A 26,914-nucleotide genomic window follows, 5' to 3' on the forward strand; every position below is an offset into this window, starting at 1 on the left:
ATGTGGTCTTACCCCATCCCATTAGACTTTGAAATGGCCTTATAATCTCACTCTCTCTTCTCCCTTCATCATTATTGTCATTTTCCTTAACACATCCCCTGTTTTAATTTCAAGCATCACACTTTTTCTCCATCAACAGATTTCTTTCATCGATGCCAAGAAAAATCTCAACCTGAACATATTCTTAAAACAATTCAGATGGTGAGTATTTTCAGGCAAGAAATATGAAGAAGAGAGTCTTAGTAAAGGAGGCAACACAAGAATTGATAGGTACTGTAGAAGAGTGTTGAAATACAGTGCTTTCAGAAAGTATTCGCATCCCTTGACTTTTTGTTTTGTTACAGACAGAATTTAAAATGGATGACATTTTATGTCACTGGCCTACACGTACAACTCTATAATATCAAAGTGGAATGATGGTTTTTGAAATTTGTACCATTGAATTCAAAATGAAAAGCTGAAATGTTTTGCGTCAATAAGTATTCAACTCATTGTAATGCCTGGGATGTAGTGGAGGAAGAAGGCAGACGCAGGAAACAGAGAGTTCAGAGTAGCGATACTTCTTTATTCACCACACAGGTGAAAACGACGCCACTCAAACAAATGCCCCAAAACACAGGGGAATTAAACAGTCCCTGCACTAGAGTACACATAAAACAATCACGCACACCCAGCAGGCGGGCCGGCTGGATAATAAAGCCCAACCAATTAACCTAACTAAAACACAGGTGTAACTAATAAACAGACATGGGGGAGGAAAAGGATCAGTGGCAGCTAGTAGGCCGGTGACGACGACCACCGAGCCCCACCCGAACAGGAAGGGGAGTCGTGACAGTTATGTCAAGCCTAAATAAGATCAGGAGTAAAAATGTAAGTAGCATTGGACTCACTTTGTGTGCAATAATAGTGTATAACATGATTATTGTATGGCTACCTCACCTCTGTACACCACACATACAATTATCTGTAAGGTCCCTCAGTCAAGCAGTACATTTCAAACACAGATTCAACCACAAAGACCAGGGAGGGTTTCCAATGCTTCGCTTTGAAGGTCACCTATTGAAAAAGAAGGAAGCCTGTACAGAATTAAAATATTTCAAAATATGCATCCTCTTTGCAATAAAGTAAATAAAGTAAGTTTTACTAAAGTAAAACTGCAAAAAATATGGCAAATAAATTAACTTTATGTCCTGAATACAGGTTAAAGTCTGCTTGAAAGAGCCGCTAACCTAGCTAAGCTGCTAACGTTAGCCATAAAGCTAACAAAGTTAGTCCCAGATGAGTTTTCCAATGGGGCCCTCTTTGTCTGGAGAGGTAAATGAACGGTTCCAGCGCTGTAGGAGTTGTATCTATTATTCTGTGTTTTAGGACAAACTGGATCACTCAGAGTTACAATGCGGCAATTGTTTGCTTGTCGAGGATTATAGGCTTGAGGTGGCTTCCTTGATCCCGCAGGTAGCCAGCCTACGTAAGAAATTGGGAAAAACGCAGAGTGAAATGTTGACCTTTTCTACGCCGGTGGCTGGATGGCTTCCGCACATGTTGGATGCATCTCCGTCTTGTCGTTTGTCGTTATCCGACTGGCCGGTGTTGCCCAGGGGGTTGTTCGCCAGGGGAGCCATTTCCTGCCTCTTCTCCCCAATCTGATAGCGGAGTCGAAGGAGCACAGCAAGAGGAGCATGGCAATCAACTATGGTCGCATGTCACGAGCCATGTAAATCGAAGACAGCGGCCTGCTGCAAAGCAATACTACACTCCCAATGAGAGGCCTGGAGTGGATACAAACAACGAATAGTTTTGCTGCCCTGGGGCCTGATCTTCCTGCACCTTCGTCGCTGGGGTTACCTGTGTCTGCAGCCGCTGTGCCTACTCCGTATGGGCTTCAGGCAGAAGTCATCACACTTTTTGATGTATTGTGACTGCCGTTTCCTCTGCTTGGAGCAACAGTGAAGTGGGCAGTATGGATTTCTTCTCTTACATCTGCAAGCAGAGTCTGAACATCAGACAGGATGGCATTGTCTCCCTCAATCCGTGCAATGGCTACTGCTATAGGTTTCAGGAGTTTCAGGCTGCTTACCACTCTCCCACAAAATAAATCATCCAGGAGGATGCTCTTGATGGGGTTGTCCATATCGGCAGACTGTGATATGGACATTTCTTGGAGAGACTCCTTCCCCTACAGGAGACTGTCAAACATGATGACAGCACCACCCCAACAGGTGTTGCTGGGCAGCTTCCATGTGGTGCTCTTATTCCTCTCACTTTGCTTGGTGAGATAGATTGCTGCTGTAACTTGATGACCTTTCACATACCTAACCATTTCCTTGGATCTCTTGTAGAGTGTATCCATTGTTTTCAGTGCCATGATGTCCTTGGGTGGGTGTGATGTGAGGGTAGGACTCCTCCACTTTAGACCAAGCATTATTGTCTGTGAAAATACCTTCTGTTGTCATTGATGACTGCCTTTAGCTCACCTGCAATGTAGAGACCAGTGTGTCTGTTGTCCCTTGTGTCTGTGCACTTGTAGAATACTGGTTGAAGGGTGGAAATATAGTTCATTATTCCTTGCCCACGAACATTCGACCACCCATCAGAGATGATTGCAATATAGTGTGCTTTCTCTATGATTTGCTTGACCTTCACTTGAACTATGTTGAACTCTGCATCCAGCAAATGAGTAGATAAAGCATGTCTGGTTGGAGGGGTGTATGTTGGGCGAAGAACATTCAGAAATCTCTTCCAATACACATTGCCTGTGAGCATCAGAGGTGAACCAGTTGCATACACAGCTCGAGCAAGACATTTGTCAGCATTGCTCTGACTACGTTCCTCCATTGAGTAAAACAAACCTTCTGATTCCAGAAGGACCATGAGCTGTTGCTACCGATAAGGTGTCTGATTCATAATTTTCACCTCAAATAGAAGTAGAGGGACTTTTGTCAGAGGCTGCTTGTTGTGAGCACTGAGGGAACTTTATGCACTTGGCCAGATGATTCTGCATCTTTGTTGCATTCTTTACATATGATTTGGCACAGTATTTGCAAATGTACACAGCTTTTCCTTCTACATTAGCTGCAGTGAAATGTCTCCACACATCAGATAGTGCCCGTGGCATTTTCCTGTAAAGATCAGATTTTTTTGTTGTAAAAAACGCCAAATAAACCCTATGTACAGATAAATAGTTAAGCAGTTAGATTAAACAACTCCTTTGTAAGATAAATCTTTTCAAATGAAACATGTATGGAAACAGGCGAATTAACACTCCTCATTTAGCAGGCTCAAGCAAGCTAGATCCCACATGGTAGCAAAAACTAACTAGCAGAAATTGTTAGTTAGAAATAATTTAAACACACTTTGCTGTAGGTTACTATTTACTAATTAAGAAAAAATAATGCATGTCAAATAAAATATATTCACATCACTGAGTATTGTAATCAAAACTTACCAGAAAGAATGTAATCCTTGGCTTAGACAGTGTAGTAGTGTGGGCTCAATAGCATCTCATTAGGGTGGAAGATCTTAAGAATCAGCTGTACATGTGATGGAAGAGTGCACTGCACATGTGATGGAAGAATGCACTGTGCATGCAGAGGGTTTTAATTCCATTGAATTGGGGATAGTTTAACCAAAATATGCCACAAGACCTAGAATTGCCTTAAAAAAGGTTCACTGTTATAAGCTTTTTTGAGGAATTTTATCCAAATTCACCAAATTCCAGGGCTTAAATTCCCATGGAAAATGTTGTACAAATTCCAGAAATTTACTGGAAAGTTTCCAACCCCTTGCAACCCCTAGTTGAGAGGGATGAGGCAAAAGGAATGGAAATTAATTCTGGCTGCACAACCGATTGGCAAACGTACTACAAACTGAGAAATCATGTGACAACTGAATAAATAGAAGAATAAACTACACTATGAAACAAAGATAAATGACAAAGAATGATAGTAAAAAGCACCGTCAATGAAATGCTGGGAAAAAAGGCCAACTCAGCTCCATCATTCATTGAATCAGATGGCTCATTCATTACAAAACTGACTGATATTCCCAACTACTTTAATACTTTTTTCATTGGCAAACTTGCCAGCAACATGCCAGCCACAAACGCTGACACTACACATCCAAATATATCTGACCAAATTAGGAAAGACAAGAATTGTAATTTTGAATTCCTTAAAGTGAGTATGGAAGAGGTGAAAATGAAAAAAATATTGTTGTCTATTAACAATGACAAGCCACCGGGGTCTGACAACTTGGATGGAAAATGACTGAGGATAATAGAGGACGATATTGCCAGTCCTATTTGCCATATCTTAAATTTATGCCTACTTGAAAGTGTGTGTCCTCATGCTCGGAGTGCAGGAAATGTCATTCCGCTACCTAAGAATAGTAAAGCCCCCTTCACTGGCTCAAATAGCCCACCAATCATCCTGTTACCAACCCTTAGTAAAGTTTTGGAAAACATTGTGTTTGACCAGATACAGTTCTATTTTACAGTAAACAAATTGACAACAGACTTTCTGCACACTTATAGGGAAGGTCATTCAACAAGCACAGCACTTATACAAATGACTGATTGGTTGAGAGAAATTGATAAAAAAAGATTGTGGGAGCCATTTTGTTAGACTTCAGTGAGTGTTTTGACATTATCCATCATAGTCTGCTGCTGGAAAAACTTATGTGTTATGGCTTTACACCCCTTGCTATATTGTGGATACAGAGTTACCTGTCTAACAGAACACAGGGTTTTCTTTAATGGAAGCCTCTCCAACATAATCCAGGTAGAATCAGGAATTCACCATGGCAGCTGTCTAAGCCCCATACTTTCTTTCAATCTTTACTAACGACATACCACTTGGCTTTGAGTAAAGCCATTGTGTCTGTGTATGCAGATGACTCAACACTATTATACACGTCAGCTACTACAGCAACTAAAATGACTGCAACACTAAACAAAGAGGAGCAGGTAGTTTCAGAATGGGGGACAAGGAATAAGTTAGCCCTAAATATTTCAAAAACTAAATGCATTGTATTTGGGACAAATCATTGTGTAAATTTAGCAAGTTGAGGTGACTAAACTGCTTGGAGTAACCCTGTATTGTAAACTGTCATAGTCAAAACATATTGATACAACAGTAGCTAAGATGGGGAGAAGTCTGTCAATACTAAAGCGCTGCTCTGCTTTCTTGACAGCACTATTAACAAGGCAGGTCCTACAGGCTATAGTTTTGTCGCACCTAGACTACTGTTCAGTCTTGTAGTCAGGTGCCACAAAAAGGGACCTTTGAAAGGTATTAACATGTTGAAAAGCACCGAGCTGTCTGTTTAAAACAACTAGCACACAGTTCAGAAACCCATGCATACCCCACAAAACATGCCACCAATGGTCTCTTCACAATCCCCAAGTCCAGAACAGACCATGGGAGGCACACAGTTATACATAGAGCCATGACAATATGGAACTATTCCACATCAGGTAACTGATGCCAGCAGTAGAATCATTCTTTTTAAAATACAGATAAAAATACACCTTCTGGAACAGCGGGGACTGTGAAAAAACACAAACATAGGCACAGTCACATGCATATATACACATTATATTTGTGTTGATTTTGTGTTGTTGTTATGTGGTACTGGAGTATGGGCCTGAGGGCACACACTTAATCTGTTGTGAATTCTGTAATGAATGTACTGTAATGTTTAAAAAAAAAATTATAACTGCCTTAATTTTGCCAGACCCCAGGAAGAGTAGCTGGTGCCGTGGCATTAACTAATGGGGATCTTTAATAAATACAAATACAAAGTGTTATGTTTGCAGTAAATCCAACACATCACTGAGTACAACGGTTCATATTTTCAGGCATGGTGGTAGCTGCATCATGTTATGTCATTATGGGGTATTGTGTGTAGATGGGTGAGATAAAAAAAATCAATTTAATACATTTTGAATTCAGGCTGTAACACTACTAAATGTGGAATAAGTCAAGGGGTATGAATACTTTCTGAAGACACTGTCATTTGTATGTCCCCTAACAGCTCACATGAGGACATTGTGGCCATGATCCGAAAAGGGGACCGCTCCAAGTTCGATGTGGAGGTGCTGAAACAGCTACAGAAGCTACAACCAGAGAAGCATGAGGTGCGTGCCGGCACAGGAATCCCTGCCAAGTTCATTGGTTAATTTCAAGCGGCCACACTGTATTTCTAGATCTAAATAAATTTCCCGTTTTGATAGGGACATAGTGTTGGGAACCAAATGTTTGTTGTCAGTTTATGTTCATCGAAAGGTTTTTTCCTTCCCACCACTCAGATGGATAACCTCACGTCCTACCAGGGAGAGAGACAGAAGTTAGCTGGTGTGGACCAGTTTTATCTACAGCTCCTAGCTGTTCCTTGGTAAAGTTCTCCACCTTTTTGCTGTTCAATGAGCTAGGACCGATTCACCCTGGATGTTGACCTTGGTTGTGTGTATGTGTTTGAACTCCAGCTATGCCCTGAGGATCGAGTGCATGTTGCTGTGTGAGGAGATCAGCTCAGTGTTACAGATGATGCAGCCTAAAGCCGAGCTGCTGGATGAGGCCTGTGAGAGTAAGTCCAGGCACCAGGCTGGCTGCCCTACAACTCTCATCACCCCTACGACTAATTCAAATTCCTTTTATTTTATTCTCTTTAATCGGTTATTATTTCTATCCTATAAGGTCTGAGGGTGAGCACTCGACTGCCAAGCTTCTGCAAGCTCATTCTGGACGTTGGAAACTTTCTTAACTACGTAAGAATCCATAACATGTGATGCCATATAGTACTAAACTCAGCAAAAAAAGAAACATCATCTCACTGTCAACTGCGTTTATTTTCAGCAAACTTAACATGTGTAAATATTTGAATGAACATAAGATTCAACAACTGAGACATAAACTGAACAAGTTCCACAGACATGTGACTAACAGAAATGGAATAATGTGTCCCTGAACAAAGGGGGGGTCAAAATCAAAAGTAACAGTCAGTTTCTGGTGTGGCCACCAGCTGCATTAAGTACTGCAGTGCATCTCCTCCTCATGGACTGCACCAGATTTGCCAGTTCTTGCTGTGAGATGTTACCCCACTCTTCCACCAAGGCACCTGCAAGTTCTTGGACATTTCTAGGGGGAATGGCCCTAGTCCACACCCTCCGATCCAACAGGTCCCAGACGTGCTGAATGGGATTGAGATCCGGGCTCTTCGCTGGCCATGGCAGATCACTGACACTCCTGTCTTGCAAGAAATCACGCACAGAATGAGAAGTATGGCTGGTGGCATTGTCATGCTGGAGGGGGTACCACATGAGGCAGGAGGATGTCTTCCCTGTAATGCACAGCGTTGAGATTGCCTGCAATGACATCAAGCTCAGTCCGATGATGCTGTGACACACCGCCCCAGACCATGACGGACCCTCCACCTCCAAATCGATCCCGCTCCAGAGTACAGGCCTCGGTTTAACGCTCACTCCTTCAACGATACACGCGAATCCGACCATCACCCCTGGTGAGACAAAACCGCGACTCGTCAGTGAAGAGCACTTTTTGCCAGTCCTGTCTGGTCCACCTATGGGTTTGTGCCCATAAGCAACTTGTTGCCGGTGATGTCTGGTGAGGACCTGCCTTACATCAGGCCTACAAGCCCTCAGTCCGGCCTCTCTCAGCCTAATGCGGACAGTCTGAGCACTGATGGAGGGATTGTGCATTCCTGGTGTAACTCGGGCAGTTGTTGTTGCCATCCTGTACCTGTCTCGCAGGTGTGATGTTCAGATGTACCAATCTTGTGCAGGTGTTGTTACACGTGGTCTGCCACTGCGAGGACGATCAGCTGTTCGTCCTGTCTCCCTGTAACACTGTCTTAGGCGTCTCACAGTAAGGACATTGGCCATGTCTGCAGAGTCAGTAGAAAGGCCTCTTTAGTGTCCTAAGTTTTCATAACTGTGACCTTAATTGTCTACCGTCTGAAAGCTGTTAGTGTCTTAACGACCGTTCCACAGGTGCATGTTCATGAATTGTTTATGGTTCATTGAACAAGCATCGTCAACAGTGTTTAAACCCTTTACTGTGAAGTTATTTGGATTTTTACCAATTATCTTTCAAAGACAGGGTCCTGAAAAAGGGACGTTTCTTTTTTTGCTGAGTTTATAACCAAACACAAAAAGATGGTCTCACAACAACGTTGTTAGTTGTTAGTGAGAGAACTGTCTGTCTATCTCTGTTCTACAGGGGAGCCACACGGGGAACGCGGAGGGCTTCAAGATCGGAACCCTGCTAAAGCTCACTGAGACCAAGGCCAATAAAAGTCGCATAACTCTGCTCCACCACATCCTACAGGAGGCGGAGCAGAACCATGATGACCTGTTGAACCTTCCAGATGATTTGGAGATCTGTGAAAAGGCTGCTGGGTATTGGAAAAAGCTGTATACAACATTGTGGAGTCTAATCAAAGCTTGATACGGAGGCTATGCTAACCTTACCACGTTTATTGTTTACTTCCATAGTGTGAATCTGGAGTCTATCCAGACAGAGGTGAGCTCGCTCATCAAGCGGTTGAAAGATTCAGAGAAGAAGGTGGCTTCCTCTTCTGTGGAGGACATCAAGGAGCAGTATCTAACAGCAATGCAGGTGGGTTGCAATACCTCTCCTCACCACCAGAGAGCAGGTGAATTTGTAGTTTCGCAAAAGCTCCCCTTTAATGGTTTTAGAGATTTGTGACTTCATCGTGATTGTTGCCAGATCATAACTAAATAAATCCCCCTGAATTGACTGTCTACTCTAGGGAAGCCTGGAGGCCTGCAGGGAGCTGGAGGAGAGGTTTTTCTCCATTGACAGGAAGAAGGAGGATCTGGCACTGTATCTGTGTGAGGACTCATCCCGTCTCTCTCTGGAGGAGCTGTTCAGCACTATAAAGACCTTCAGGGGACTCTTCATCAAAGCTCTCAAGGTGAGAGAAACAAATAACTAATGGACCTACTTCACCTATTGACGTTCCTATATACAACCATTCAATTTAAGTATATCTTTCTGTGTTTATTCCACAAACCGGGTCATACATTTTGACTGCATAGGTCCTCTAATTTTGTTCAGAGATTAAATACCACATTGCTATGGTTTCACATTCTGGAAACCTGTATTACTGTGTTTTCTCTTGCTTTTTAAAATCCCAGGACAATCAGACCCGCCGAGAGCAAGCCATCAAGGCAGAGAAGAGGAAGAAACAGCAGGAGGAGGAGGATTCCAAGCGACCAAGAGGGGATAACGGGAAGATAAGTGAGTCTAACCGCCAGCCAACACTCCAAATAACACTGTTACCTCAAGGTACTCCCTGGTTACTATAGTCATAACTCAACAGTGTCCCATTACCAACATCATAATCATACATGGATCATTTGTAGCTTCTGAAAGGGATTCTCCCTGGCTGTGTCTCAATAGTCTTCAGAAGATCCCTTTCCTCGTCTCCTCCTCCACAAAATAGAAGGTTTCCATTGCCTTTAACTGTCCAGTCTTTCAGTGCAGATTAAGGAAAGGAGACTAGGAAATTATGCCACTTTCTAAGGACAGTTGACACCTATAAGTGCATGTTTGATAATTGAAATTCACCAGTCCAAATTCAAACGCACTACCAGAGCATTGCATGTATCAGGGTTGGCTGTTTTGAGATGAACCCTCTGTCCCTCAACCCCAGTTCGTAAAGCCCCCCCAGTCCAGGAAGAGGGCTGCATAATCGACCACCTGCTATCTGACATCAGGAAGGGCTATGCACTGAGGAATACCAGGCCCCGGGCCGACAGGACAAGCCTGCCCTCTGCAGACAAGAAAAGGGACAGCAGTCTGCCGGGTGAGCATGAGGATGGGTCTGGCCATTGATTCTGCTGCTGCCTTGAGCTGTTTGAAAGATATTACTAAGGCCCTGTCCAGAAACACCCTCTTACCTCTAAGCACTAGGCACTTGTGTAGATCTGAAAGGCTTGCATGTAGAATGTAGAAGAGGTTTGTAGAGGAGGTAAATGTAGTTAGTTGTGCTTTATGTTAATATCTTTAATGTATAATTGTCCTTTCTCTCCTAACCCTAGAGCAGGGCACACAGCCTGAGGGATTGCCTGCTATAGATGCTAAAGATGGAGATGAAAAGGTGACATCACCCAATGACCAAAGACAACAAGACAGAGATTCAGTCGTAGGGGAGTCCTCATCCGGCCTCCCCACACACCCCTCACTTATTTCACATTCACCCGAAACCTTAGGCCCCTCAGACCTCCATACCACCACCACCAAGGACCAGGGAACCTGTGATCACACACAGAGTGAGGACCTCAAACCTGGGATGGATTCCTTGGCTGACCGCCTGGTCGAGGAGGAGTCCCCAGAGGTGGAGAGGGTTAAGGCTGCTGATTCAGAGGTTGAGGATGTGAACAGGAATGCATTCTCAGTTGGTGGGGATGTTCCAAAGAGCGGAGACACAGAGATAGATGGGAACCAGGAAAGTGGACTTGATGGAAAGGGGTTAGAGGAGAGTCAATCATCAGAGTCCCCCTCAAACACAGCTGCTGGTGACGCAGAGCCCAAACCACAGGCACAGAAACGGGGGGATACTAAGAGACATAGAGAAGGTAATGTCTTCAGAACTAGCCTCATCTTGATAGAAAATGAACCATTCTTGCTTATCTAGATTTTTTTTGTCCTGTAAGGAAAACTTTGTTTCTTTTCTTTAATTCCCTAAAAACAGACATGGGCTATGGAAAAGGCCACACTAAACCTAAAAAGAGTTGTGTGTTACATTGAGGTAGGTTCTCCTCCTTTCAGGCTTTTCAGAATCCCAGAAACACCATCCACTAACCCTGCATGGATCTAACCAGGTAGCCTAGTGGTTAGAGCTTTGGACTAGTAACCGAAAGGTTGCAAGATCAAATCCCTGAGCTGACAAGGTAAACATCTGTCATTCTGCTCCTGAACAAGGCAGTTAACCCACTGTTCCTAGGCCGTCGTTGAAAATAAGAATTTGTTCTTAAAACTGACTTGCCTAGTTAAAAAAAACGTAATAATAAATGGGTGATTTAAGGGTCCTGTTTCACTGGTTTCCTTTCAATTCTGTGTCTTGTCCATCCTGCATATCCCTCCCCTTTCCTCAGTGACCTTTCATACACCAGTTACTGTTCCTGCTCCAACTCTCTTCCATGTCTGGGGGGTATGTGGTGTGGTTAGCCTGGCTGGCTATGGGTTGGTGCTTTATGGATGACTCCCAGGGGCTTTTTGTTGGTTGTGTATATTGTCTGTCAGCTAGCACTGGGTGGTTGGAGATTTGTAGGTTTGCCATCATTGGATCCCCCCAGTACCCAAGGTGACCTTATGATGGGAGATGTGATACACCTCGCGCCTGGCGGAACGCATACCGACCTACTGAACACTGCAGGACCTCAGTCGGACTGCCTGTTCTCCCTACCAACAACCACCACCACACACAAACACATGCACGTGCACACACACACACAGAGTAAATCATTGAATTAGATCAGATCTGGGCCAGTGGTTTTGTGGGTCATTTCTAGGTTGTTATTGATTCACTCGGTTTGAGCAACATTTTGTGTATGTTACATGTAGTGCCTAACAAGGAACAAGTCTCTATAAAAATGATGTTGCATTTGATGTTAAGAACAACCCACTGGGCACAGACGCTATCTATTCCATGTTGGTTCAATGTCATTTCATTGAAATGGTGTGGAAACAACAATGATTCAACCAGTGTGAGCCCAGTGGGAACTTACTACTACAAACTAATCCTTTTTACCAGATTTTCCCCCATTCTTTGTTTCTTTTATGAATTTTTGCCCCCATTTTTATTTGATTTTATAAATGAACATGTCAGGGAAGCAATTTGTCGTCAGTTTGCTGTAAATCTTTGTCACTCTGCTAAGGGATGTTAAAATCACAGATGTCCGCTGAAGATGACATTCCTGTGGGGTCTATGGGTCTATTATGTTCTAACCGCCAGTGTGCAGTCTGGAGAGAGGGACTGCTATGGGTCTGACGCTCAGTACACTTTCCTTGTTATGTAAACACTTGAGGCAGAAGTTGTCCTTATTCACAGATTACCATTTATCGTTCGGGCAATTCAAATATCTGACCCTAGATCAGTTGTCAGGGGACAATTCTACCGACTTCACCTGAACGTACACAGCTTCACTAAAATCCCACAACATCAAGCTTAACCTATATTTGTGTCCTTGTCTCCATAGTTTGGGGGTGCTTCCTTTCCATGCGCTCTCATCTTGTTGATTTACTTTACTTATTCCTTTCAGCTCCTAGTGTAGCAACGGGTCTCAACTGTCTATCGTCTTGTATTCTGGGTGAAATTAAATTAGCTATAGCTGTGTGGTTGGTATATGCAACAACACTGATTCTATCTTGTATCTCTATTTCTAGGTGGACGCAAGAAGAAGGACAAGACCAAAGGCAAAAAGAAACAATGAATGTTGACGCCATCTTCCAGTGCTCCACCCCTGTCTGCCAAACAAATACTATGGTATACATTAACATTATACTGTACTTACAAATATCTATATCAGCCATGCATGTTTTTCCTACTTTTTTCAAAGGATTACCTAATGAACCTAGGTGATGCTTGTTTTTCCAAAATGGAGACTTCCTTATTAACCCCCTATAGTGGGGTCTTTGTATGATTTACTACATCAATAACAGGATTTGACAATGATATGACAGGAACTGCTTTGCAACCAACCCCAGGAAGTATGGATGATGATGATGATGGGATAATTTGCATGTTACAATTTCATCATGGACATTCAATGTATTGGACACAATTTCATTGAAATATTATACATTATTTGACAAAAATCAACATGTCTATAATAATAGAATGTTTCAATTTGATACTGAGACAAATGTTTACAGTAGGTCTACATGTTATGTTTACTTGTTGATACAGACTCTCGTTTCATTTGGCAAATAGAGGGCCCCTCATTTCATTTGGCAAATAGAGGGCCTCTTTTGCCTACAGCCAAGCATTGTTGTAATGACTGTAATGAATATTGGTTCATGATCAGTTAGCCATTAAATATAAAAGGTAACAGCATAGATAGACCATAATAATAAACTCACCTGTTTTTCCAGAAACAACAATGTTATAGTGATAATTTGCTCTAGTCTCTTTTGTAACAGTTATTGTTTCTTATTGCACTCTGCATTAACACTGTCATTTAAAAAAGGCTATGCTAATCAGGGATTTAATAGGCTATAAAAATACTCTAAATACAATAAAATAATCTGATACACTCCCATGCATTTTTTTATTCGATTTCTCTATCTCGTTTATATGTGTGCTAATAGCTAGGGACAGTATGTTCACAGTTAAAATTGTTGCATATGGCCGGTCCAGTGGTTCAACATAGTGTGCGCAACGTGTGCAAGTAGTTTCGTCCAAACGAGACTAGCACTCGGAGAATGATTAGGCCTACACTATATGAATTCTCATTGGCTCTCGCTTTCGTGGTAGTCTTGACCAACGGATAAGGGTCTGACGGTAAATATAGACACGAGTTCATGTGCAGTCTAGACTACGGTTGGTGTACCCCCTCGTAATCAGGCGGCAAACCCGTTTTTGGTTAGACCGAATTCTTCTTGAGCACTGAGGGGACCTTTTTCTCATCACATACGAGTTGTCATTTTACTGCGAGCAGTGCGCTGGCGTAGGATAAATATGTCTCACAAAAGTTGTTATACAAACCCTGGCACAGGGGGGAAGCGACCTCGAAACGACAAGGGGAACAAGGTGACAGTTGTACTTGGTGCACAATGGGGCGATGAAGGGAAGGGGAAAGTGGTGGATTTGTTGGCGACAGAGTCGGACATCATTTGCAGATGCCAGGTGAGGAAATAAAATACATAGAGAAATGTACTCATTGTTATATGTGTCTGCGTTTTTCTTTATTTGAGAAGTTTACACTTGCAAGACCTTTATGTTTATTTGGACACGTTGTTTTACGCACCTGTTAACAATTACAGGTGCTCCGCTGTGCATCTCTATGCATTGTCAGTCAGTGTAAAGTAGGTGCCATTGTGAAAACTGTATCTATTGATTCATAGTGCCTTAACGTTAATTTTGTTTCCAGACGCATGAGAGAAAGCAGATTGGGCATTAACTATTTCAACGCAGCACCGTGAAATGTTGGGTTGAAAGACCCTGTGTTTATTCAAGGAAATACCTGTCTGTTGTAACATGAACCCGGCTCAACAGGAGTTAGGAGCTCTTTTTATGTGCTATAAGGGCTCTTTATATTTGCTTAAGGGCTAGGGCCCTTTTTTCAGAATTTCTGCCTGACTGATGTGCCCAGGACCAGCCATGATATGCATATAATTGGTACCATTGGATAGAAAACACTTTGACGTTTATAGAATGTTAAAATAATGTATGAGACTATAACATAATTGATATGGTAGCCGAAAATCCCATGCTCTTTCAATGGAAAGCTATGGGTCCGATGCAATTCCAGTTTCTAGAATGCAATTCCTAAGGCTTCCACTAGATGTCAAACTCTTTGTTCAAGGTTTCGGGCTTGTTTCTTCCAAAACGAGGAAGAATTTTGAGTTTTGGTACAAGGAGTCACAGTTGGAAATCAGTCTGTGGGTGCACACTTTTACTTTTCAATCATACTTCTTTCCGTATGAAATATTATAGTTTAATTCGATTTTAGGGTACCTGAGGATTGATTAGAAACGTAGTTTGGCTTGCTTTAACAAAGCGTTTTAGCGGTAGCTTTTTGGACTCCTTTGTCTGCATGTTGAACGAGTGGATTACTGAAATCGATGGTGCCAACTAAACAGACTTTTAGGGATATAACAAAACGACCATTACTATTTCCTACATTGTAGAATAATAGTGAAGACATCAATAGTATGAAATAACACATATGGAATCACATAGTAACCAAAAAAGTGTTAAACAAATCAAAATATATTTTACTTTTGACATTCTTCAAAGTAGCCACCCTTTGTCTTGATGACAGCTTTGCACACTCTTGGCATTCTCTCAACCAGCTTCACCTGGAAAAATGCTTTTCCAACAGTCTTAATGGACTTCCCACATATGCTGAGCACTTGTTGGATGCTCTTCCTTCACTCTGCGGTCCAACTCATCCCAAACAATCTCAATTGGGTTGATTGTGAAGGCCAGGTCATCTGATGCAGCACTCCATCACTCTCCTTCTTGGTAAAATAGCCCTTACACAGCCTGGAGGTGTGTTGGGTCATTGTCCTGTTGAAAAACAAGTGATAGTCCCATGAAGCGCAAACCAGATGTGATGGCGTATCACTGGAGAAGGCTGTGGTAGCCACGATGGTTAAGTATAGAGGTCGACCGATTATTATTTTTCAATACCGATACCGATTATTGGAGGACCCAAAAAAAAACATACCGATTAATCGGACGATTAAAAAAAAAATGTATTTGTAATAATGACAATTACAACAATACTGAATGAACACTTATTTTAACTGAATATAATACATCAATAAAAATCTATTTAGCCTCAAATGAATAATGAAACATGTTCAATTTGGTTTAGATAATGCAAAAACAAAGTGTTGGAGAAGTAAAAGTGCAACATGTGCCATGTAAAAAAGCTAACGTTTGAGTTCCTTGCTCAGAACATGAGAACATTTGAAAGTTGGTGGTTCCTTTTAACATGAGACTTTAATATTCCAAGGTAAGAGGTTTTAGGTTGTAGTTAATATAGTATTTATAGGACTATTTCTCTCTATACCAATTGTATTTCATATACCTTTGACTATTGGATGTTCTTATAGGCACTATAGTATTGCCAGTGTAACAGTGTAGCTTCTGTCCCTCTCCTCGCCCCTACCTGGGCTTGAACCAGGAACACATCGACAACAGCCACACTCGAAGCAGCGTTACCCATCGCTCCACAAAAGCCGCGGCCCTTGCAGAGCAATAACTACTTCAAGTCTCAGAGCGAGTGACGTTTGAAACGCTATTAGCGCACACCCAGCTAACTAGCTAGCCATGTCACATGGGTTACACCAGCCATTAGGCTGATAGGCTCGAAGTCATAAACAGCGCTGTGCTTGGGAAGAGCTGCTGGCAAAACGCACAAAAGTGCCGTTTGAATGAATGCTTACCAGCCTGCTGCTGCCTACCATCATTCAGTCAGACTGCTCTATCAAGTCATAGACTTAATTATAACATACTAACACACAGATATACAAGCTTTTGGTCATTAATATGGTCGAATCCGGAAACTATCATTTCGAAAACAAAACGTTTATTATTTCAGTGAAATACGGAACCGTTCGGTGTTTTATCTAACGGGTGGCATCCCTAAGTCTAAATATTCTTGTTACATTGCACAACCTTCAATGTTATGTCATAATTACGTAAAATTCTGGCAAATTAGTTCGCAATGAGCCAGGCGGCCCAAACTGTTGCATATAGCCTGGCAAGAGAAATGACACAATTTCACCTGGTTAATATTGCCTGCTAACCTGGATTTCTTTTAGCTAAATATGCAGGTTTAAAAATATATACTTCTGTGTATTGATTTTAAGAAAGGCATTGATGTTTATGGTTAGGTACAGTCATCCAACGATTGTGCTTTTTTTCGCAAATGTGCTGTTGTTAAATCATCCCCCAGCGTTGCATCGATTATATGCAGATAAACTAGTAATATCATCAACCATGTGTAGTTATAACTAGTGATTATGATTGATTGATTGTTTTTTATAAGATAAGTTTCATGCTAGCTAGCAACTTACCTTGGCTTCTACTGCATTCGTGTAACAGGCAGGCTCCTCGTGGAGTGCAATGAGAGGCAGGTGGTTAGAGCGTTGGACTAGTTAACTGTAAGTTTGCGAGATTGGCTCTCCGAACTGACAAGGTGAAAATCTGTCATTCTGCCCCTGAACAAGGCAGTTAACCCACCGTTCCTAGGCCGTCATTGAAAATAAGAATGTGTTCTTAACTGACTTGCCTAGTTAAATAAAGGTATAACAAAATTTAAATAAATAAAAAATCGGTGCCCAAAAATACAGATTTCCGATTGTTATGAAAACTTGAAATCGGCCCTAATTAATCGTCCATTCCGATTAATCGGTCGACCTCTAGTTAAGTATGCCTTGAATTCTAAATAAATCACTGTCACGAACCTCGCCGAAGATGGTGCCTCTTCCTGTTCGGGCGGTGCTCGGCGGTCGTCGTCACCGGCCTATTAGCTGCCATCGATTCCCTTTCCGTTTGTTTTGGGTTATTGGGTAATTGGGTACACCTGTTTTGTATTAGGGTTTGTTTGTAGGGTATTTAAGGGCACTAGGCCCGCTGGGTATTTGTGCGGGCTTGTTTTTGTTACTCTGTGTTTGATGGTGTGAGTTATTCGTGTATTTATTCTCCGGACTATTTTGTCCTGTTGTTTGGACTGGCAATTTATATACGCCCTGTGTGTTGGCGTGACTGTTTTGTTGCGCTGGGGAATACATTTGAAAAAAAGACTGAACCCTGCTCTCTGCGCCTGATTCCACCCACCACTCCTAGTTGATCGTAACAATCACAAACAGTGTCACCAGCAAAACACCCACACACCATCACACCTCCTCCTCCATGCTTCACGTTGGGAACTATACATGCGGAGATCATCCTTTCACTTACTCTGTGTCTCACAAAAGCACGGCGGTTGAAACCAAAAATCTCAAATTTGGACTCATCAGACCAAAGGACAGATTTCACTGGTCTAATGTCCATTGCTCATGTTTCTTGGCCCAAGCAAGTCTCTTCTTATTATTGGTGTCCGTTGGTAGTGGTTTCTTTGCAACAATTCGACCATGAAGGCCTGATTAATGCAGTCTCCTCTGAACAGTTGATGTTGAGATGTGTCTGTTACTTGAACTCTGTGAAGCATTTATTTGGTCTGCAATCTGAGGTGCAGTTAACTCTAATGAGCTTATCCTCTGCAGCAGAGGTAACTCTGGGTATTTATTTTGTGTTGTCGGTATTCATGAGAGCCAGTTTCATCATATCACTTGATGGTTTTTGCGACTGCACTTGAAGAAACGTTCAAAGTTCTTGAAATATTCCTCATTGATTGACTTTCATGTCTTAAAGTAATGTTTCTCTTTGCTTATTTGAGCTGTTCTTTCCATAATGTGGCCTTGGCCTTTTACCAATTAGGGCTATCTTCTGTATACCACTCCTACCTTGTCACAACACAACTGATTGGCTCAAACGCATTAAGAAGGAAAGACATTCCACAAATGAACTTTTAACAAGGCACCCCTTTTAATTGAAATGCATTCCAGGTGACTACCTCATGAAGCTTGTTGAGAGAATGCCAAGAGTGTGCAAAGCTGTCAGCAAGGCAAAGGGTGGCTACATAGAATAATCTCAAAAATAAAATATATTTAGATTTGTTTAACACTTTTTTGGTTACTACGGGATTCCATATGTGTTATTTCATAGTTTGATGTCTTCACTATTATTCAACAATGTAGAAAATAGTCAAAATAAAGAAAAACCCTGCAATGAGTAGGTGTGTCCAAACCTTTGACTGGTACTGTAAATATTTTTGCAATAGTGAGGCACCGCCCCTAATGCTGTAATGGACGGGCTGCCACTGAGTCCGTCAGCTCACACTTTATAGATTGCTAGGTAAGTTAGTCTAGCCAGCTGTCTGAACCTTGTAGTAATTATAGCAAAATGCTAATTGTTTTCTCCAAATCTTGCTTAGGCCTCCCAAAAAGCTAGAAACGGTCCTGACTGAAGGGGATACATTACTTATTTATTGGAAAGGCTCCTGTCAACATATTGCAACCAATTAGGGTGACAGTGTGGTTTCTGGGATTTGGACCCTTGTTTGTCCCCCTGTCAGTGCATCCCTTTGCAAATGGACCACAAGCCTTTGACAGTTTGCAGCCATCGTGTCAGTGGCTCCTGACCCCTTCCTATGGGATACAGCTTATAATGCATTCCATTATGCAACTCTAGCCCCACTGTATCTCTCCTACTTCTGACACCGATGTCACCCAAGGGAATTTAATCCGTGTTATAGTTATGCAAAGTGACAGAGACATGTTGGCTTTCGTCTGTGTTCTCTGATTAACACTGGGGTCTTCGGAATGTTTTGAGATAAAAGATGTTAAAATCAGGAATAATTTTAGCAGCTTCAGCATTTTTACCATTTGGTCACAAAAAAGTTACTGCAGTGGAAAAATACAGAGTTTTCCCCTGGCGTTTCATCCAAATTTATCTAGACTCTCTTGAGATGCTTGGGACATTAAGTGACCACTTTGTCCAGCGACAACACAAAACTACAAGTCAGCCGCGCCGTCGCTCCAAAATCTCCCATCAATTGGACGCCGAAATATTCTCTATCCGGTATTCAAAACCATGGCATTTTTGAAGAGTGGTGTTCAGTCATCCTAATTGAGAGTGTTTGGCAGTGAAAATGGGCAGCAGTGTCCTAAGGTCACTCAATGCTATCATTCTGAGTTGTCTGTGTAGATAAGGCTGTTTTCGTGGATAATCTAATGAATGATGTTATTGAATATCGCCAAATGGTGTTTAATCTCAGAACTTTTGTTGGCATGTTTGACTAACGTAAGTATTTTTCTAGATTCATTCTTTCATACTAGCCTCACGCTGTTCACTCCGTATTCATTTTCAGTGCTCCGGTGGAAATGATTTGAATCAAGAACTTTCTGGTCCTTTGACTGGCTTTGACTGGCAACACTAGTCTTTGTCGGAAAGTAGCCTTACAAATATGGCAGAGCGTGTTTATAGTAAGCTTCTGCTGATGACAGAGATGTATTCATGTTTATTTACTGTAATTGGCAGAGGTGTTACACGTGTTGGTCAACATTAGCACATTTCGTTTCCTCTTTGTCTTTGTCGAAGGAAGGGATTGAGACGGGTATTGGTAAACCTGACAGCGTAAATCTGTGATCCCACTGGTGGAGACGTAAGAGAGGTTCCTGCAGAAAGACAGGATTGAAATACAGCTGCAGAGGGGACACTGGAAGTAACAACATACTGTACACATCACATTTAGGACAATGATGCAAGGTCCTTATATGTAACGTTTAACATCCTCAAACAAAGATACTTCAAATTGTGTGTATTGTGAATTTTTTAGATATTACTTGCTAAATATTACTGCACGGTTGCAGCTAGAAACACAAGCATTTTTCGCCTACACCCGCAATAACATCTGCTAAACATGTGTATCTGACCAATAAATTTTGATTTGAGTGTCAGTTTGGGATGCCCCCATTCCTCCAGTGTGTCTGCCAGCCTAGGGGATAAAGAGGAGTCACATGCCTGGGGAAGCATGGATACATGAGAAGGGCATACTGCACTCCACTCCCCATATCCCAGACTACATGGAGTACGTGGGGGTGTCATGTCACCTTGTCCCGATCGTTGCTGCTGCTAAAATAGCCTATAGTCTAGTTCTGCAGACTGCCAGTTAGTTTGATCTGGGAAAAACGATTTCCCCAGGCACCCTTCCCCCCAGGGCATGTTATAGAGTGACTAGTCAGTCTTGTGTATCTGCAGGCAGGGGGGGCTGGAACAGAGAAGAGGGGATTGGGGGATGGCCTAGATAGGGGAGACTTGTTGGATTAGATAAAATAACCCATACGTTTGTTAAATTCCTGAGTGCCCTCTCTGTTCTTCTTGTTTTTCGGACCACAGGGCGGTAACAACGCAGGTCACACGGTGGTCGTGGATGGGAAGGAATATGACTTCCACCTCCTCCCCAGTGGGATCATCAACTCCAAAGCTGTTTCTGTGATCGGTGTGTACATTTCTATTCCCTATCACCAGCAGTTTGCCACTGTTCACCCTGACCAGTCACTCTGCTCTTTGGTTTGCCGGGAAGATGTAGGCCTACTGTCAAATCATTCAGTTCCAGTCCAAAGTTTGGACACACCTACTCAATGGTTTTTCTTTATTTTTACTATTCTACAATGTAGAAAATAGTCAAAATAAAGAAAAACCCTGCAATGAGTAGGTGTATCCAAACTTTTGACTGGTACTGTATGTAAAAATAATATCAAATCGCATCTATTTTTACGCAAAACATCCCTTCTGTCTCTGCAGGCAATGGTGTGGTCATTCATCTGCCAGGCTTGTTAGAAGAAGCGGAAAAAAATGAAAAGAAAGGTTGGAAGATTCAGATATCAATGTTAAGTGGTGTAATTAGCCTATAGTTTGTCTTAGAATGTTCACATTGATCATCTATTTAGAAAGGAACAGCAGTCAGCAGATGAGAGGACAGAGTGATTTTGCCTCACTATTTTATGTTTCCTTCCCACAGGCCTTAAAGACTGGGAGAAGAGACTGATCATCTCAGACAGGGCCCACATTGGTAACTAACTGTCTCATGGGAAAACAGCTGCATTTAAAAGAGAGGGCAAAGGACATGTAGTTAAGATAGCACTTAAAACAGACAAACAAGCACAGTAACGGATGTGATTATTGCTGATTGTTCGCAAATCAATTGCTAATTGATGTATATGTTTGTACTTCATGTCATTGGTGTTGTGACAACAGTTTGTCAACAGTTGTTGCAGATAATTATAGAACATGGAGATACATTTATCCCATAGACTCTCATGTTGCTCACATGTTCCAATGACACGTTCTGCTGTTGTGTTTATGTGTCCATGGCGTGAAATAACCTGTTTACCCTTTGGACAGTGTTTGACTTCCACCAGGCAGTCGACGGGCTCCAGGAGGTACAGAGACAAGCACAGGACGGGATAAAGTAAGAACAGTAAATTACACCTTTTTCTGCAGGGCTCAAACAACACTACTAAAGCCTGCAGGTGTAATGCATTGAGGTTCATTAGTTATGCCAGTGGTGGAAAAAGTACCCAATTGCATTACTTGAGTAAAGTTAAGATACCTTAACAGAAAATGACTCAAGTAAAAATGAAAGTCAGCCAATAAAATACTACTTGAGTAAAAGTCTAAAAGTATTTGGTTTTGAATTTACAGTACGTAAATATCAAAAGTAAATGTAATTGCTCAACTACACTTACTGTAGGTATCAAAAGTAAAAGTATGCATCATTTCAAATTCCTTATATTAAGCAAACCAGACAGATTTTTTTTCTTGTTTTTATAATTTACCTATATCCAGAGGAACACTCCAACACTCAGGCATAATTTACAAACTAAGCATTTGTGTTTAATGAATCTTCCAGTTCAGAGACAGTAGGGATGAGCAGGGATGTTCTCTTAATAAGTGCCTGAATTGGACAATTTGTCTGTACTGCTAAGCATGAACAATGTAACGAGTACTTCCGGGTGTCAGGGAAAATGTATGAAGCAAAAAAGTACATTATTTTCTTTAGGAATGTAGTGCAGTAAAAGTTGTCAAAAATATAAATAGTAAAGTAAAGTGCAGATACCCCAGAAGACAAACATAATTAGTACTTACATGACACCACTGAATAATGCATTGTAAGACTTGTCATGAATCATGATTCATTACAAAGGCACACAACGCTTGTCATGTCCTATTAAGCATTACCTGCAGGCTTTAAGCAAAGTGTTACCAGATTAAGTGTTTTATTAGCATTCCTGTAGTGTTGAAATATTATTTTCCTCAATTCTAGTGTTATAATTCAACATTTACTTCATACAGTATTGGAACCACAAAGAAAGGCATCGGACCGACCTACTCTAGCAAAGCGTCACGTATGGGGCTGCGTATCTGTGACCTCTAGATGATTTCAAAGACTTTTCTACGAGGTAAGGTTATGGGGAGGACCAGTTGGCATTTGGCTCTCTGGACAATAGGAACATTTATTATGAAAATAACAGTATATTCATGTTCTTCTGATGGTGACTTGGTTCTAGGTTCAAGAACCTTGCTCAACAGTACCAGGCCATGTTCCCCACACTGGTGGTAGATGTTGACGGTCAGCTGAACAAATTAAAGGTGAGTTTCATGAAGTGCACTTTTTTACGTGTTTGTTTGTGTACACTATGTGTTGACATGGCGATGGGGTAAACAACCACCCTCAGCTAGTAGAAAATGTCTGTCTGATTTGGGCATACTCCTAACTCATCATAATCATCATCACCCCATAATGACCCTGAAATGCACCACATCATGGGGTGATGTCTAAATTTAGCATCGGAGAAGCAGATGACAATTACAGTAGCTCTGCTCTCATGATCCATCTATCCATATAAACAAATCTCACCTATGCACCCTGTCTAACCTTTTAGGAGTATGCTGAGCGGATAAGACCCATGGTGCGAGACGGTGTCTATTTCATGTACGACGCTATTAATGGACCCCCTAAGAAGATTCTGGTGGAGGGCGCGAACGCTGCCCTGCTTGACATTGACTTTGGTAAGGAAATAATATACTCCCCTATGGCTGACCGTACGAGGTGGGTATAGATGCATGAATATGAGTAAGCACTGTTGGCCCAAGAATCATGGTATGTTCATAGGCATGGTATGTATCCTTAGAGTAGGTTTGTGTTTGGGTCTACACAGTCCTTGTTTACACCTGTTGACACCACATATAGTCATTATAATGGACTAAGGACATTTCAAAAGTAGACATTGCCCGATAGTTCTGGGTCTGGTGCACATCCAGGAGGCTATCACACATGCATTCCTTTAAAATCTTGCGCTCGTCTCCCAGGTACATACCCATTTGTGACATCATCAAACTGCACCGTGGGTGGTGTGTGTACAGGACTGGGCATCCCCCCTCTGAACATTGGTGATGTGTACGGGGTGGTGAAGGCCTACACCACTAGGGTGGGCATCGGGGCGTTCCCCACAGAACAACTCAATGTGAGTCGAACCCCAAACATGATACATTAAATACAATTTAGAGGAGATCTATATTGTAGAACATGATGTTAGAATTCAACTCGAAGTAGTCAAGTCTACACAGAATAGAGTAGTTGATTGCTCAGACCAGCTTCTCTGCTGTCATCCGTTCTTACAGCAGGTTGGGGAGCTGCTGCAGACGCGGGGCCATGAGGTGGGCGTGACCACAGGGAGGAAACGACGCTGTGGTTGGCTGGATCTGGTCATCCTGCGTTACGCCAATATGATAAACGGCTTCACGGCGTGAGTTTCACTGCAGGGTTTGCTCTGCTCTACGGTTGTGCAGTCCTTTATTTTTAATAGAAACGTTGGGCTACTTTGCCACCTAGTGGATCTTATTGGGAACTTTAAGCTTAGGTGCCATTTTTCAATTACATTTTCATTTTTTATTTAACCTTTATTTAATTAGGGGTTGACAAGAGATTAGAGATATATGTTACGTTTTTACCCTGTTTTTTTTCAATAACAGGTTTGCATTAACCAAACTTGATATCCTTGATGTGATGGATGAAATCAAAGTGGGAGTGTCTTATAAACTCAAGGGCAAAAAGATTCCCTATTTCCCAGGTAAGACTGACTGTCTACAAGTGTACATATTCTCTTCATACATGTATACGTGGTGAATCAAACAAAGAAGATGATGTTGGCGTTATAAGATTCATTTGGAAATTGTTAACACGAAACCTTTCTCTATATTCTGTATGACCCATGTCCCCTCAGCTAACATGGACGTCCTGCAGAAAGTGGAGGTGGAGTATGAGAAACTGCCTGGCTGGAAGAGTGACACCTCAGCCTGTAGGAAGTGGGAAGATCTGCCAGGCAAAGCCCAGAACTACATTCGCTTTGTGGAGAACCACGTTGGTGTACCCAGTAAGTATTCTCTTCCAAATGCAGGACTTACATGTTATTTTAAAAGTCAATAAATCAATACGGAATCAACTTTTTCTCTTTCCAGTCAAATGGGTTGGAGTGGGCAAGGCCAGGGAGTCTATGATCCAGATGTTCTAGGACACAACAAGACCTTTGTCCTTCTTCTCTCCATGAAGGTGAATTGAGGTGGTATGGCTTGATCTTCTCTGGTCAGATTTCTTCTGTTCTTCTGTGCAGCAGCTGCACAGACCCCAACTCCTGGACTAACAAACAGGTTCAAATGAGTGTGTGCAACCACCATGCTCTACTATACATGCAACCACCATGCTCTACTATACATGCAACCACCATGCTCTACTATACATGCAACCACCATGCTCTACTATACATGCAACCACCATGCTCTACTATACATGCAACCACCATGCTCTACTATACATGCAACCACCATGCTCTACTATACATGCAACCACCATGCTGTACTATACATGCAACCACCATGCTCTACTATACATGCAACCACCATGCTCTACTATACATCCAACCACCATGCTCTACTATACATGCAACCACCATGCTCTACTATACATGCAACCACCATGCTGTACTATACATGCAACCACCATGCTCTACTATACATGCAACCACCATGCTGTACTATACATGCAACCACCATGCTCTACTATACATGCAACCACCATGCTGTACTATACATGCAACCACCATGCTCTACTATACATGCAACCACCATGCTGTACTATACATGCAACCACCATGCTCTACTATACATGCAACCACCATGCTGTACTATACATGCAACCACCATGCTCTACTATACATGCAACCACCATGCTCTACTATACATGCAACCACCATGCTGTACTATACATGCAACCACCATGCTCTACTATACATGGTTCAAAAAAGCACAATAACGTGAGCAAATAATAGTTATATTGATTGTGTCACAGTAGTTCTTCTCTGTTGCAATTTACAAACCATGAAATTGTCTTAGGTGAGTTCAAATAGACTTGTTTCTGTTCCAATTCCGTTCTCTGCACTGATACAGCATTTTCGTCTTTTGCGGAATATTGTTTTGACTTGATATTGCCGTCATGTCAGCTAACCTACGTTGTTTAGACTTGAATTAACATTGGCCAGTATCTGATGTCTAATATAGTACTTGCATGCTAGAACTACAGCTGATATGTCAAACTATTTTGAACAATGCAATGTGCAATGGCCAGAATGAGGTAGTTGTATGACATGTTGTTGTCACGGTGGAAGTCATGTGTCCTGATACTTGTCCATGAACTGAAGTGCAATACTGTGTTTTGCTGTCCACACTATGTTGAAAAATCACAGGACCTGTTCTTTGCTTCTGTGACACATTTGGTTATATAAAACAAATGCATTGTTGTAGCAATTAGAGCTCGGTTTCTATGGATCTTTCTGCCAGTCAAATTGATTTTCCCCCCAGTAATAGTATGTCCCCCATTGACACTGTACTGTAACAGCTAAGAAAATGACACTGTGATACCCCAAAAGTTTTCTAGTGCAACACTTTTACAAGTGGAAATCTGATATGCAAATAAATCTGCTACATCACATACATTGATCTGTTGTGTATTATCTATGTTTTGTTTGTCTAGTTTGAGAAACAGATGCCTCACAAGTCCTCAACTGGCAGCGTCATTAAATAGTACCCGCAAAACACCAGTCTCAACGTCAACAGTGAAGAGGCGACTCCGGGACGTCTGTTTCTCAAACTAGACACTCTAATGTACTTGTCCTCTTACTCAGTTGTGCACCGGGGCCTCCCACTTCCCTTCTATTCTGGGTAGATCCAGTTTGCGCTGTTCTGTGAGGGGAGTAGTACACAGCGTTGTACGAGATCTTCAGTTTCTTGGCAATTTCTCACATGGAATAGCCATCATTTCTCAGAACAAGAATAGACTGATGAGTTTCAGAAGAAAGGTCTTTGTTCCTGGCCATTTTCAGCCTGTAATCGAACCCACAAATGCTGATGCTCCAGATACTCAACCAGTCTAAAGAAGGCCAGTTTTATTGCTTCTTTAATCAGAACAACAGTTTTCAGCTGTTCTAACACAATTGCAAAAGGGTTTTATAATGATTAATTAGCCTTTAAAATG

General features: G+C 41.9%; 2 protein-coding genes across 4 annotated transcripts in view; both read left to right on the plus strand.

The window, feature by feature from the left end:
- The window catches only part of LOC115107833 (inverted formin-2-like), a 29,718-nt gene extending 16,415 nt beyond the window's left edge, over window positions 1-13,303 (plus strand). The window contains exons 10-22 of one of the 3 annotated variants that reach the window (XR_003860273.2): window positions 140-201; window positions 6,034-6,136; window positions 6,308-6,393; window positions 6,485-6,585; window positions 6,696-6,766; window positions 8,238-8,416; window positions 8,513-8,636; window positions 8,791-8,955; window positions 9,179-9,281; window positions 9,697-9,849; window positions 10,085-10,621; window positions 10,815-10,936; window positions 12,432-13,303. Coding sequence is in view for 2 of the 3 variants with exons in the window: in XM_029631495.2 (XP_029487355.1) it covers window positions 140-201; window positions 6,034-6,136; window positions 6,308-6,393; window positions 6,485-6,585; window positions 6,696-6,766; window positions 8,238-8,416; window positions 8,513-8,636; window positions 8,791-8,955; window positions 9,179-9,281; window positions 9,697-9,849; window positions 10,085-10,621; window positions 10,738-10,793 (1,740 nt within the window). In the remaining variant the exon portion in view is untranslated. Of the gene's footprint in view, window positions 1-139; window positions 202-6,033; window positions 6,137-6,307; window positions 6,394-6,484; window positions 6,586-6,695; window positions 6,767-8,237; window positions 8,417-8,512; window positions 8,637-8,790; window positions 8,956-9,178; window positions 9,282-9,696; window positions 9,850-10,084; window positions 10,622-10,737; window positions 10,795-10,814; window positions 10,937-12,431 lie in introns of all 3 variants that reach the window. The other 2 variants (XM_029631495.2, XM_029631496.2) reach the window with 2 other exon arrangements.
- A 120-nt stretch (window positions 13,304-13,423) lies between these two features.
- On the plus strand, window positions 13,424-26,371 carry LOC115107834 (adenylosuccinate synthetase isozyme 1 A). Its single transcript, XM_029631498.2, is given in 14 exon segments — window positions 13,424-13,893; window positions 20,722-20,824; window positions 21,130-21,192; window positions 21,347-21,397; window positions 21,730-21,796; window positions 22,681-22,757; window positions 22,760-22,787; window positions 22,896-22,977; window positions 23,271-23,397; window positions 23,698-23,852; window positions 24,010-24,134; window positions 24,361-24,458; window positions 24,612-24,761; window positions 24,847-26,371. Coding segments are annotated over 14 exon segments (1,347 nt in total). The 5' UTR covers window positions 13,424-13,725; the 3' UTR covers window positions 24,900-26,371.
- Window positions 26,372-26,914: the final 543 nt, after the last annotated feature.

The sequence above is a fragment of the Oncorhynchus nerka genome, linkage group LG24, assembly GCF_034236695.1.
Source record: "Oncorhynchus nerka isolate Pitt River linkage group LG24, Oner_Uvic_2.0, whole genome shotgun sequence".
Lineage (NCBI taxonomy): Eukaryota > Metazoa > Chordata > Actinopteri > Salmoniformes > Salmonidae > Oncorhynchus > Oncorhynchus nerka.